The following is a 15691-nucleotide window of genomic DNA, read 5'->3' as shown; positions in this document are numbered from 1 at the left end:
GACTCGTCGTTAGCCGGTGGTACACGGACGACCAGTGGTGTCGGTGGCATCATCGAGATGAGACGCCGTCGGTCGCGTAGACGCCGGTCTAGAAGAAGGCGGTCTAGGAGGTCGCGGTCCGGCCGCAGACGGTCAAGCGGCGAGGACGACGACGAACAGGACAACGAGAAGGACTCGTCGTATTATATATAGTGACCAGGAGCAGGACAAATACGATGACGACGACGAAACCACCGATGCGTCGGGTCGTAGGAGAAGCACGTAGGAGGGGCTGTCGTCGTCGTCGCCGCGGTAGCCGGAGGAAAAAGAGGTCTTCTGGTAGGCTAATGTCGCGCAGGCAGAGGAGAGTTCTCGCCGAAGAGTGTGGCGATTCCAACACCGGCGAATTAAATTTGTCCGATGGTGCAACTTCAACATTGAATGACGATATGTTATTGGTATCGTCGGTATCGAGTTAGGTTAGCGCTTCGCGTAATCGGAAAACTCGCCGCCGTTCTACGGGTGACAAACCACAGGAATCATAACGCAGTCGTCCGTTTATCAATATTTTTCAATGCGTCAAATATTATAAATAATGTTTTTATTCTCGTAAAAAAAATTCAAACATATCTTAACTCAATTCTGCAGTTTTAATCTTAGGTCAAAACGATTTAATGAGTACGCCATCGCTATTTATCGCACACGACTTCGCGGCGAGTGTAGGAATAAATAATATGTGCGTGAAAATAGTAAATTCAATGGTTATGCATTGTTAAAATAAATACATTTTATATTCATATTGATTTTATTGCTGTTAGGTATGTGTTTTTCTTTTTTATATAAATGTCGATTAAAGTTTTTAGTGTAACACTACAGTCTATATTAGTGTTTATACCTACCCTGCATTCGGACAAAACACTCGACAGTGAAATATATTAGATATATTATTATTAGAGCTGGGATTTTGATGCTAATAAGGCATATTTTTCCTGGTGTAATTAAACGTTGGTCTGTAAGTATAAAATGTATTTTGAGTGATATTGATTATTTTAAAGTAATAATTTTTTGTTGTTGTATTTTTTACTAAAATTAACCCTAAATGCATTTTTAAGAGAATTTTTTGAAAATTTTAGTGTATTTTCTTAGTTTTTAGAGTATTTTTCACAATTTGTTCCTAAAATGAACGAAAATTGTTGTTATTAACAAAACTTTCAGCAAACTGCTGACGGTATACAAATAATAAATTATATTATATAGTACGACAATAGTAAGTTATTGTCGATAACAATTTTACCTTAGCCAGGTCTCGATAAGTATTATTGAACTAATTATACTAAATATTTTAACTAATATTTAATACTATATACCTTATACTTAATATTTTAAATATTTTATATTTAACTAAAATAGTAACTACTTAGTACGACCAGCTAGAACTAAACAAGTAACAAATACTATAGTAACAATACAATAAAAATAAAATATAAAACAAAAAATTTTTTTCTAATTTTTAAGCTATAATAAATATAATTTAAATGCATTTTTAAAGTAAATTTTTTAAGTTTTTTAAGTCATTTTTGTATTTTTAAGGATATTAAAATCCCAGCCCTAAATATCTTATATTAATTTAAAAATATCTACATATAGACACAATTTAAATTTTATAGGCGTTAGAATAAATTCTAAATTCTAATTTTGAAAAAATTTATCAAATTTACGATAATATCTAATACATTTTTTAACAATAGATATTAGAAAACCTGTGTGTTTGTGTTTATATAAGTACTTTTTATATTCTGAAATGAAATGTATTATAAAGATTTACATTGATGTGTATTCTTTTTTTTTGCAGTTTAAACTTTAAAGTTACATTTTAATATTTTATAGTAAAAAAAAAAATTATTTTTTAATTTCAGTATCCTAAAAAATATTATTTTGCTGGGTTTCAAAACTTTTCCTAACTGCTTAGGTATACGTATAATATTGTAGTAATTATTAGAATAAATGTATGTAATTACTAATTACACATAATTTTATACCGCGGACCTATTTATACCATTTTACAGTAAATTGGTATTGTCTCAAAAGATAATAATAATAATATATATTAAAATACAATAGTAAAAAAAAAAATTCTGTTATTTGATCAGTGTTAATTCTAAAAAAATAATATAATTTGTTGTATTATTTAATGTATTAGAAACTAAAAATCCGTTATTGAGTACCTACACAATAAATAACCTTTAAAAATTGTTTAAAAATTTTAAATAAATTGATAATAATATATAAAATATATATTTTAAAATTTGTTTTGTTACTAAATATACTCAGTAAATTTGACATTATTTTTTTTAATTGTCATACATTATTGTAATTTGTGAGAGGAACAAATGGTTTTTTTCTATGGGGCATCTTCTTAAAATTTCGCGGTAGGCTAAAAATTGATTATTCATCCTTGCTGGTATGATATTTTGGTTTTATAAGCTGAACTTTTAAATATTATTACTTATAAGTTATGACAATTTACAACTTACAATAAAAAAATAAAAAAATAGCTACCTTTATTGACTTTGAATACGTATGCCTATTGCCTATACTTCAACCAGTGGCGTAACAAAAAAAATTGGGGCTCCCCGCAAAAATAAAAAATGGGGCGCTAAATATTGTTACACATTTACACCAAATATAATCCTATAACCAAAGGCCCCAAATTACCGTGGGCCCCCGCAACGCGTGGTTTGCGTTACGCCACTGAATACTAATTTAAATGTTTACCCAGGACTGCGAAGTACATTATCATTTTATACTGCGTTGGTACTTATTTCTTAAAAAGTACCTATACGAATTGAATGCAGATATATTATTTATTGATACAATAATAAATACAAAAATAATTAGCTATAGGAAAATAAAAATGATACATATCTATTGATTATATTTGCCGAGAGTTTTGATGACAATTTAAATAAAAAATTAAAATCCAAACTGAATACTCTTATGATGAAATACGAATTTAGATACGCTGAAAGTGATAATAAGTTCAGTTTGGGAGCTTGCAGGGACATCTAACAATTAATTCAAATGCTAAACATTTCCCACTGGTTATAATACAAAATATATTAAGCGTCTTTGGAAACAAATACCATCGATGATTTTCATACGATCATCTGTCACTTATGTATAGCTGGCCATTTTGATATACGAGAATATTGTTATTCTATTCCGTCTCCACTCTCTAACGTTACTTGGTTAGTGTATTAGTGTACGAACGTTTGATGAATTCAGTTATATTTTTCGTCTTTCACATAAAATATTTTTGCTTTTAAATAATTTAATTCGATTACCATTGTATTATAATCATGCGTGAAATTTGTCACTTACAAGCGGGTCAATGTGGAAATCAAATCGGCGCAAAGGTAATATAAATAAATACCTACATTTTTGATGGGATTTTTATAATTGTTCATGTTTATAAATATAGTTGCCTACTACCTATATAAATTTATACAATTAAATATTACGTCATAATATTTATTATAAATTGTTTAGTTTTGGGAAGTCATATCCGATGAACACGGCATTGATCCGACCGGATCATATCATGGAGATTCTGATCTACAACTAGAACGAATCAATGTCTATTATACCGAAGCGCTTGGTAAATTAATCAATTAATCATAGGGTCTTTAGTTACTAGTTACGCTGTATTATTCTACGATTTCATTATTTGCTATAAATAGTATCAATTTTTTTACGCACCTAATACGTATTACGTAATAATAGAAAAAAAAATGTTACAATCACTTTTGTTACGAAATATTAGGTGGTAAGTATGTACCTCGGGCAATACTTGTGGATTTGGAACCGGGTACCATGGATTCGGTGAGATCGGGTCCTTTCGGTCAAATTTTTCGACCGGATAATTTTGTTTTTGGACAATCTGGAGCTGGTAATAATTGGGCTAAAGGGCATTATACGGAAGGTGCAGAGTTAGTGGATTCAGTGTTGGACGTTGTCAGGTACATTATGAACCATTTTATTTAACCGGTCTTTATATTATAAATCAAGGAAAACAATTTATGTTTCAGGAAAGAAGCAGAAAGTTGCGATTGTCTGCAAGGATTTCAGCTGACCCATTCATTGGGCGGCGGAACTGGTTCCGGGATGGGCACACTTTTAATATCTAAAATTCGAGAAGAATATCCGGACCGTATTATGACCACATACAGCATTGTTCCTTCTCCCAAGGTATAAATAAATGTATAATTAACAATAAATTCTTAAATTTTTAAAGATTTCTAACTATCATTTTTTTAAAAAAATATTTAAAGTATACCTACCACCTAAATTTATTTATCTAAATTTTTATTTGAAATATATATAAAATTAAAATTAATAATTACCTTAAGTTTACTTTTACGTATTATATTTATTAGTATTAACTATTTATATTATTAAGACGTTTATTGCTTTTACTAAAATATCGCGAAACCAATACATCGCATAGAATAAGTATCGCCGGTATACATATCGCCAGTATGAAATATAGCAGTAATTAAGTAATAAATAAATAATATTGATTATCGATTGATATTTTAGAATAGTTATAAATAGTTTGGCATAATTCTGAAAAACTGAATAAAACTGTAGAACTGTAAATACATCAGTCAAAGTGACAAAGCGAAGCTGTATATAGGGAGAGAGGGACGGGGGAAATATTTTATAGTTAATAAATTGAATTTTTATAAGTAACTTAATTATAATAATTTACATAATAATGAAAATATTATTTGACCCCCCGAAAATTTGTTCCAGCAACAAATTATTACTTTTTACAAATTAAAAATGAAAAACCAGAATATTTGAATGCATTGCTAGGTAAAATGTGAATATGATTAGATAATATAAAGTTAAATACAATATTATACAGACGCGATAATAATGTAGCGCGGTATTATTTCTTTACGATTATTGGTTTCGATGTTTTGGTCATGCGATATTTTGTCGGGGCACTGATTTTCATCAAAAATTAAAAAAATAAAAACAAAATAATTAGCAAAGTAAAACTGTTATCAAAACTATAATAAAAACTAATTTACGTTACATTGGCAAGTAAAACAAAACAATGATTAATAACTTATTCTCATTTTAATAAATAAAACAACATGTAACATTAAAGCCTATATTCTAAAAATATTATGTATGCACCTATTTAAGTAAAGAAGGTAGATTTGTACATAGTTAAATTGTTAACATTTCAAATTGTTTTTTTTTTTTAATATTTTTAATATAATAATTTATTGACGAGTGGGTGTATAATATAATGCAATATTACAAATCGCAGTACATTATATAAACGCGTAAACATAACTAACTAGTTGATTAGGTATATTAATTGAATATTTAAATTAATTGGACTGGAAATAAGTTCTATATAATATATTTACGCCGGTACCTATATAGGGCGATCCTGCCCTAACCTTACCACCTATCTGTAGCCCCCCAATTACGCCGCACTGTTGTTATCCGTAATTAATAAAATAATATTTCGGGAGAGCAATATATTATTATTAATTTACCCATTCGTAATCACTCATTGTTAATTTATCGTGTACTTATATACGATTTTCGTGCTCAGGTATCGGATACCGTGGTGGAACCGTACAACTCAACGTTATCCGTGCACCAGCTGGTCGAGAACACCGACAAAACGTTTTGCATCGACAACGAAGCGCTGTACGACATATGCTTCCGGACGCTGAAGCTCACCACGCCGACTTACGGTGACCTCAACCACTTGGTGTCGGCGGCCATATGCGGGGTGACCACGTGCTTCCGGTTCCCCGGGCAGCTCAACTCCGACCTCCGAAAGCTGGCCGTCAACATGGTGCCGTTCCCGCGTCTGCATTTCTTCATCACCGGGTTCGCGCCGCTCACGTCCCGCGGCAGCCAGCAGTACCGCGCGCTGACGGTCCCCGAACTGGTACAGCAGATGTTCGACGCCAAGAACATGATGGCCGCGTGCGACCCGCGCCACGGCCGGTACCTGACGGCCGCCAGCATATTCCGCGGCCGCATGTCCATGAAAGAGGTGGACGAGCAGATGCTCAACGTGCAGACGAAGAACTCCAGCTACTTCGTCGAGTGGATACCCAACAACACGAAGACCGCGGTGTGCGACATACCGCCCAGGGGCCTCAAGATGTCGGCCACGTTCATCGGCAACACGACGGCCATACAGGAAATGTTCAAGCGCGTGTCCGAGCAGTTCACGTCCATGTTCCGGCGCAAGGCGTTCTTGCATTGGTACACCGGCGAGGGAATGGACGAGATGGAGTTCACCGAGGCGGAATCCAACATGAACGACCTGGTGTCCGAGTACCAGCAGTACCAGGACGCGACCATCGACGAGGAAGGCGAAGGAGATGACGACGACGAGGACGCAGAGGCGTAAGCGCGATGCACCCGCTTACCGACGTAACCTGTTTTCAATTACTACTACCTATACCATACTACATTATAAAAGTTCAACCGAAGACGTTGCGTTTATGATACGGTATGCGTTTGGTGTGAGTATGTATAATATATATATAATCTGCACAGTGCACGTGCGCATGAAATACCTATATGTATAAAAATTTTATAAAATATTCTGTCTACTCGTCATAATATTATTATTGCTATCAAAATATATATAATTAAAATTTCATTTCAGTTTTTTTTTTAATTTTTTTAATGTTACTGTCATATACATGTAGAGTTACGTGAATTTTATTATAATCCGGCCAATAGGTTTTTTTTTTTTTGCTTTTTTGGTCAAACGATTTCATCATTAGGGAGAGGAGGGATGTGACCGTTTTTTTAACAAGCATTACTATATCGTGCACTGATAGAGATAGAGCAACTTGCAGCAAAATGTTTAACTAGTTGTTTTACCTACTTTAAACATAACACACATAATAATTAGGTATGTATAACCGTAAAATTGACAATACTTCAGACAAATAGTAAACACGGCGGTATTATACACGACACAGTACGAAAAATGAAAGACAGAGACTAAAAAAGACTATTTTGTAAAAGCATTGATTTTAGAATGATAGAATTTACTATATTCCAAAATCAATGGTAAAAGTTTATTTTCTATATTTAACATGGACACCCGTCCATCAGCTATAGCAGACCGTCGATATTATTTTCTATAGTCGATAATAAAACATACTTAGTCAAGTACGTAGGTACCTATTTTATTATTTTATATGAACGTTTAAAAATAAACCATTCATAACTTGTAAACAATTATTACCTATTAGATCATATTATAATAGCTCTTTGTTGTGGTTGGGCTACAAAGTTATTAACAACATAATAGGCACACAGTTGTGATACATTTTATAACTTGAATTGTTGGTAGATTATAATATTGGTATCATGATAAATTAAATTAAATTTATCATGATTGGTATTTAATTTTCATACTAGCTGTATTGTACTTTTTAAAAATTTGACACGAAATTAGTTACGAAGAACAAATATAATATAATATATTTTCTGAAAATTTGTCGTCACTCAAATCTGCTTAAAATTGCAACTCCAAGGAAATTGCTCCCTGTTAAAGCTTTTTATTGTCTACGTCTGTACGTTGTGCGAAATGCGTGTCGATTATTAACGGTTATTTACTAATTTATCATGTTTTCATTGGGATACGTATCAATAAGGCCGCATTGGATAAATTCGGTTTACTAAGTAGTAAGTTTTTTGTTTTTGTAAGACGATTAAATACCATTCGTAAAAGGTTTTGTTTTAAATAAATAGGTCCGTACAGTATCTTATAGTTACCAGTTATTTACTTACTTATGTTAATATTTTAATTATTTAATAAAAATATTAGTAAATAATGCAAGAAATTTTGCAATTGTAAATTGTCTAACATTTAAATAAAACATTTTTTTATAAATTTCAATGAAGAAGAAACAAACAAAATACAAATCAAACGTATTCTTCTTTCATACTAAACACTACTCCCAACTTGCCCTTAATGTTCATGCAAAGCTCAAATTGAGTATATGGAGGAACTACTTCAATAATTCAGTATGTTGTACCTACATCTTAAGAACATTTTTTATAAATATTTTCATTAATGTAATGGAATAATACGAGTAGTACGAGTTAATGATATACATACATACTTTAAACAAAATATTTTTTTAAGATCCTTTATTTTTAAAATTGTTGTTTTATACTAAGTATTTGAATGAAATATTAGAATTTAATCTAATGAATAATATAATTTATTATACTAATGTATTAAATAACAATAAAGAAATATAATTTAATATAGTAGTATACATTTAAACATTTTTTTAAGTTGAGAATCTTGTTTTTTTAGTTTTCTAATTCAAGCATTGCACTTAAGATAGTGCTTTAATATTATTAAGTCAATGAAAAGTTTTAGGGAGTTAATGATGACACCAGTAAATAGCCAAAGTTATAGTTCTTTCATTTCATTAAACATGTTACATGACAAAAATATTTTTTTATTGTATTGGATCAATGCTATACAAGCTAAACAAAAAATACCAAGGATAGGATTTATCCTTCATACCATGTGCATTTTTGTATCTAGGCTATTGAATTATAGATGAAATACTTTTAACAACTTATCATAAAAGTTTGTAATTTAAATGTCAGTCATTTTAAATTTGAACAAAATATTAGCCACTTATTAGATTTATTTCATTAGAGTATAGTATATTTGTATCTAGTTTTCTTATGTTGGAATATTTTGTTAAAGTGATTTATTATAAGATATTTAATTCAGTATTATTTATTTTGCTATTGTTTTAATAAGTAAATATTTTGCAATTTATTATCAAATTAAGACTAACTACAGGTTTGGATCCAGAACACATTTACAGGGGGGGGGGGCATCTTAAATAAAATTTTGCTAAAAATGTTATCAGCAAAACAATGCAGACATACATACAGTGTATACCAAAGTCATAAATAAGGACCAGTAAAATGTGAAGTTCCAACTCAATGTTTGAATTTCTTTGTAATAAATTAACCAAACGTAAAAACTTGAGGTTAATTATACATCAAAATTGAGTAATGATTTTTACTTGTGTTTATATAAACATAATTGATAACTATTAACATACATATATACCAATTGTTATTCACTATAGTTTCTACAAATAGTAATTTTAATAACAAACTGTATATATGAATTAAAAATAAATATTTACTATACCAGAATAATAAGGAATGAAAATGTATAACCCATTTAGTATAAAGAAAGTCTATTTAGACATAAACATCAATTTTCAAAACATAAAAAATATTCAGGAATACACCTTATTATCCATACAATTTAGGATCACTATCTTAATTTTATAAGTATATGTATACACATATTATATATATATATATATATGTATATACTTTAATATAATATAGTATTAACTTTTCTTTAATAAAATATTAAAAAATTGCATTATTACATTCATAAATCCACAAAATAAAACTTTACATAACCAAAATTAAATTGCAACATAGTAATAATAATAATCATATAATATAAATTAAAAAATTACATCCATAAAAATAACTAGTAATTTCTTGTGGTATACAGTTCTACATTAAAAAATTATTCACATTTAATATGTAGTACATAAATAAATATATTTTAAACAATGTATATATAATAATATATTTGTATGTATAATATATAAATTTGTGTATAATATATGCATAAATACACACATTTCTTAATAAATGTAATTTAGTTCATCAGAAATTATATATTTATATAATAAAACAAGATGCCGACTTTATAACATATTTTTCAAAAATAAAATTTAAATGCTACTTAAATATGTGAGTTACCATTCTTAATTTTCCTTATTTTTTAATACATTCAGAAAAAAATATAAACTATTTATAAAATTGTAAAATTTACTCTCATTTATATTAAAAATAGTAAATATTATTAGGTTTAAAAATATATTTTTAGTTAATAAATTTTTTGCATTTAAAATTTAAATTCATGAGAATTGAGAAATGTTTGAGTCATGTTTTGTTACTAGAAAAAATATAAATAAATAAACAAAAATATTTATTCTTCACGTTAAATTAAAATTATATTTCAAAAAAGATAACACAGTTAATTCATTTAAATGAAAAACGTGCATATATATAATTTTCAATTAAGTTAATAAGAACTGTTACAAAAATAATGGAATAAAAAATTGAAAAATTTTTTTCTCATTATCACTCACGAGATATTTTTATATAACCTTCACATTTAGTATCAACTTTTACATTATTTACATATAAAACAAGTGTATAAATAAAATTACTATCTCAACACACATATTCCCACATCAACAATGCATATCTCCCTGCGTTAAGATTACTTAATGAATAATAATTAATTAAAAAGTAATAATAATAACCCAAATTGGTCAATGTACAATTTTGCTTAAAAATTTACGAAATATTATCATACATTAGATAAATCTAAATTATTCTAACACTATTGTTGTGTCATTACACATTAGACTTGAAATTATATATAAAAAAAATATATATATATATGTATATATAATAATAAAAAACCACATACAAACACCCCTATATTACATATATATTTTGCAATAACCTGAGTGTATTTCATAGGTAACTATAATATAATATTATAAGAATATTAATTGGCAAATAATACCCTACATAAACATTTTTTCAAAAACGACACCAAGAATGTATTAATTTATACTAATTTCAACATTAAACAACATCAACCAGATAACCTAGAAGAGTTCAATTTCAGCGTTTAGTGCTTACTGTCAAACATATTTTAACTAATTGAAGTTAACTGTAATAATAAAATGGGGCAATAATAATAATAATAATAATAATAATAATAATAATAATAATAATCATAATAATCATAGTAATAATAATAATGTACACCTAGGAATAAAACTGAATGATACATGACTTCCTAAAAATCTAGGTTTTAAGACCGAAAAAAAAATTATTTGTAAATAATAACAAAAGGAACTTAAAAAAGAAAACTCACAACAACAACAGTAAAAATAATAATATATAATAATAAAAATATAATAATAATAGTAAGCAAAATAACGACTTATTATTATTAACATGTTAAAAGATACTTGGTTAAACATTTTCTCACAAATATAATTGTTTTTCATACATTTTAAAATAAAATACAAAAATTGTTTTAAGTGTTCTAATTATCTAATAATTTTTAAGAAATTATGATATTACATGAACGAGCAAAATTGCTGAACACAATTAGGACTTAAAAACATAGTTGCTTGCCACTGTAGTTAAATTGAGAAATAAGCATGTGATAAAAATAATTAAATTGACCAAGTGAATTGAATAATGGAATCCAGTATCTTTTACTAGGAGGAATAAGAAGAAGAAAACTAATTTAACAAGTGATAATATTCAACTCATAACGAGGTAATTTAAAATCATAAGAGTAAGCCCATTGTTTATATAAATATTTTGAATGTGTTGACCCTAACTCGAAATATTAATTTATTATAAGCTCAATTACAAGAACAACCGAAACGGACAAAATCTATGAATTTAAATACCTTAAATTGAAACATTGCTATAAATGTCAAAAATAAAACTGTAGGAAGACCAAAGAAAATAATTAAATCAAAACAATAATGAAAGAGAAAAAGAAAAACATAATAAAAAATAATATTCAATAATAATTAATTTATATTCTATCAATAATATTAGTAGGAAGACATTTTGTTGATATGTAGTCACCGTATGAAACGCAATGACATTAAACTGATCATTGTAGTTGGTATAATAAAAACGTACTAACGATCAAACATATCAATAAATATTAACAAAACCATTATGACAAATTAACAAAAAAAAAAAAAAAAAAAACGGTGTTTGTAATAATTATAATAATAAAATATAAATAAATATATGTTTAGTGCTGATAAAATAAAATAAAAATAATTGGGAATATTTGCTGAAATGTTTTCTAGTTACTGAATATATCATACAAATATAAAGAATTTTATTAAATTTTAACATAAATAACAAGAGCACACAAATGAACATTGAACATTAATCATGAACATATGTCAACTATGACTGGACTCCATTGAAAATAATTACTCTTAAATACTGATTTGCATCGAAAATTAAAAAAAAAAAAAAACAAAATAATAAGCAAAGTAAAACTGTTATCAAAACTATAATTAAAAACTAATTTACATTACATTGGCAAGTAAAACAAAACAATGATTAATAACTTATTCTTATTTTAATAAATAAAACAACATGTAACATTAAAGCCTAAATTCTAAAAATATTATGTACACCTATTTAAGTAAAGTAGGTAGATTTGTACATAGTTAAATTGTTAAAATTTCAAATTGTTTTTTTTTTACTACTAAATTAAATAAGTAAATAAAAAACTAAATACATAATATTAAAAAATATATAATAATAATAATAATAATAATAATAATAATAATAAAAATAATATATAAAACAATTCAACCCAAAATGTTTGCCACTTTTACATTAGGCAAAAAAGAATTTAATCTGAAAGCAGTTTTTGCAGAAGAGGAGATGATTTTTGGTCTGTTACATTAGTGGTTGAATTTGCACTACTAGTTCTCGAAGAGTCATTTATTGAATTCTAAGATAAAAAACAAAAATTATTATTTGTCCATAATAAGTGTATTTATAAAGAATTCTTAACTAGTGGCAACGAGAACTTTGATCTTCAATAACATGACATAATTTTTTTTTACTCATACATGTTTTTATATTATTTTGGATGATTAACTCTTAGATATAAAACTCAAATATTATTGAGTTATTTAAGTTACTATTTGTAAAATTCTTTAATACACCAACAGAATAAGTAGGTATCCTTGAATAATAAATAAAAGTTATAGCTCCTTTTGAATAACAACAAGTAATGATTGTTTAACTATGGCAATTACTTTAATTTATCGGAGATCACATACCCACATACCACTTCTACTTAAATGTTACAACGGTATCCCATTCACACTGCCACTACTATTAACTTACCCTTGCAGGTATTCCTTGGGGCTGTGGTGAAGATGAACTTAAATCTGAATTCAAATTAGACCACTTCGGACTTTCATTACCACCTAAAATTTGTCCGTAATATTAGTGATAAGTTATAAATGTAATATAATATGTAACAGTTTTATTTTTTAAATATTTTGTTTTCTTTTGTACCTGAAGGAGACATGTCAAAACTTAAACCCAGCGGATCAAGCTCAGCAGAATTAACATTTTGTCCAGGTAATAATTGGTTAGATAACCGAGTTACTCCTTGCTGTTGACTACGAACACCTACAAATGCCCGCAACTCATTTCTAGTAAACTCAGTGACACCATTATTCCCACCTGTATTTGTTAAATTTTATAAATATTAATTTTAATCAAAATGTTGGTTTATATAAATTGAAGTATATTAAGTTATCATTTTTACCTTGGATTTGTGAATTAGTAGTTGTCATATTTATATTCCTAGATAACCGGTATTGTTGCTGCTGTTGTTGTTGTGGCTGACAATTAGTATTAGGTGGTACTTCGGTATTATAACCTACAGGACTTGTTAACACACGAGTGGCACTTCCGTGACTAAGTTGCTGTTGGTTAATAAAATTTTGTCTAACAGGATTGTTATTGAAACCACCAGTGATCTAAAATCAATATTATTTATTGTTTCAATCAATTTAATTCATATAAACAAAAATAAATTGAAAATAATTTTTATACCTGTAGTTGAGCGTTAAGCATAGGATTTTGTTGTTGGTGTAATGTCAATCTTTGTTGAGTCCACACCCCAGGTTGTTGTGTTTGGCTAATATAAATATTTGGTGTTTGTTGTTGCTATAATAACAAAAAACAAGTTAAATATTATTATATTATACAATGTAATATGAGTACCTTCTTATTATACAAATAATAATAAGCATTAATTACTTGGCTAACACAAGGGTTGATAGGATTTTGATATTGTGAATGTGATGATGGAGACACTCTTGATGTGGTTTGTTGTACAATTTGTTGCGCTTGTGTAGTGGTTTGAGTTTGAGTAGTAGTTCCATAGCTAGAAATAAAATATCATAACATCAAATTATAAAATCATACATTTTAATAAATATTTTGTTACAATTAATACTTATATTTTTATTTATTAATGTTAATGCTTTTAATATATTTTAATATATTAAATATTGTTGCTAACAATACAATTTTCTAACTGATCTCTACAAGTCTAAAAAAGGTTCTACAGAACTTTATTGAAAAATATCAATTATAATATCGAATAATCAAGGCCATTGGAATTGGTATAATATTTAATTTTCAAATAAATATTGGTGTTGCAAAACAATATCAAAAGGATATCAGAGACAATATTCATATCAAATTTGTAAATCCTAATATAGACAATATGGTAACAGCATAATAGCATAATATAATAATTGCATTATACAAAACATATTTAAGTATTATCTAAATTTGATTTATATAGAAAATATCAATAGTATATAATATTTAAGGGTACAAATTAGTAGGTAACAAATTATAAACTCATAAATATAATTATTTCCTAAACTCTAACATAATTTTCAAACCATTAATATTAAATATCATCAGTTTTTTTGTTTTGTAGAGTGAGTTATAAATTGATGTGTTTAGTGATAACTGATAAATGAAAATATATGTCTTAATGTTGACATAAATATAAATTTTAGGCTTATATTTTAATACTCATGGATATAAAAAAATATTATTGGGTAATAATAATAAGTATGGTGGAGATTATAAAAATATATTTTATATTTTCCATACAAATGTAAGTAGTTTCTTTAAAATTTCAGATTACTTATTTTACTTAATACCAGTATACTGGATACTACAAAGCATTATTACTTACTTTAAAATAGGGAAAGATTGTTGTGTAAGAGTAGAATATGGGGGTTGTCGGTTAGATGAAGGTGAGATCTGAGATGAATTGAGCAACACACTGCAAGGGGCAGCATAAACTGGACTTAGTTGAGATTGTGAATCAGGTACACTCGAGGAACGCTGAAAAACACATGGTACATTGTAATAAAATATATCCTTTAATATTAAGTGTTTTTATTACTTGTAACGCAACATTAGGTGGACCAGTATTATTTAACAATGAATCTATAGTTTGTAAAGCAGCAGTAGGATCTGGGGTTGGTAAAGTTGCAGCATTTGTTGTAACAACCATTATTTTTTGTTGTTGTTGTTGTTGCAAAAGTCTTTGCTTCTGTTGTTGTTGCTGAATCAACCTTTGTTTTTGTTGCTGTTGTTGCTGCAATAGTAACTGCTGTTGTTGCTATTTAAAAAAAATATAACAGTTATTTATAAAAACATTGAAGCTTTTGAATATCAAAGCTATTTTAATAAATAATGATATGATTGTATATATATTGTTTATAAAACTAACCAAAGGTGGAGTTTGAACATTTTTAGGATATGGTGGTCTAGGTGATTGCTGTGGATTAAATCTGACAGTGTTTTTTTGTTGAGGTTGATATGCTGGAGGTGGAATAAATTGGTTTTGTGCATGATGATTGCTTCCAGTGGGAGAACCATAGTTCATCTAGAATTATAACAT

At 27.8% G+C, this 15691-nt stretch overlaps 2 protein-coding genes across 9 annotated transcripts in view; one reads left to right on the top strand and one right to left on the bottom strand.

The window, feature by feature from the left end:
- The first annotated feature begins 3204 nt into the window (after positions 1-3204).
- LOC114122713 (tubulin beta chain-like) lies at positions 3205-6688 on the top strand. The gene is made up of 5 exons (XM_027985455.2): positions 3205-3395; positions 3529-3637; positions 3803-3998; positions 4068-4227; positions 5618-6688. The coding sequence occupies exons 1-5, from the start codon at positions 3339-3341 to the stop codon at positions 6431-6433; spliced, it is 1338 nt and encodes a 445-aa protein (XP_027841256.1). The 5' UTR covers positions 3205-3338; the 3' UTR covers positions 6434-6688.
- Positions 6689-10092: 3404 nt separating this feature from the next.
- The window catches only part of LOC114122699 (nuclear receptor coactivator 3), a 50423-nt gene continuing 44824 nt past the window's right edge, over positions 10093-15691 (bottom strand). For all 8 annotated transcript variants that reach the window (XM_050207948.1, XM_050207945.1, XM_050207944.1 and 5 more), the window contains 9 exons: positions 15521-15676; positions 15191-15409; positions 14978-15129; positions 14020-14146; positions 13813-13926; positions 13523-13736; positions 13267-13437; positions 13093-13175; positions 10093-12691 (listed from right to left, as the gene is read on the bottom strand). In XM_050207948.1, the coding sequence (XP_050063905.1) occupies positions 12590-12691; positions 13093-13175; positions 13267-13437; positions 13523-13736; positions 13813-13926; positions 14020-14146; positions 14978-15129; positions 15191-15409; positions 15521-15676 (1338 nt within the window). In that variant the 3' untranslated portion in view covers positions 10093-12589. The remainder of the gene's footprint in view (positions 12692-13092; positions 13176-13266; positions 13438-13522; positions 13737-13812; positions 13927-14019; positions 14147-14977; positions 15130-15190; positions 15410-15520; positions 15677-15691) is intronic.

Source organism: Aphis gossypii, chromosome X (assembly GCF_020184175.1).
Source record: "Aphis gossypii isolate Hap1 chromosome X, ASM2018417v2, whole genome shotgun sequence".
Taxonomy (NCBI): domain Eukaryota; kingdom Metazoa; phylum Arthropoda; class Insecta; order Hemiptera; family Aphididae; genus Aphis; species Aphis gossypii.
Note: the sequence above shows the minus strand (reverse complement) of the source record. Positions and strands in the feature narration are given on the sequence as shown.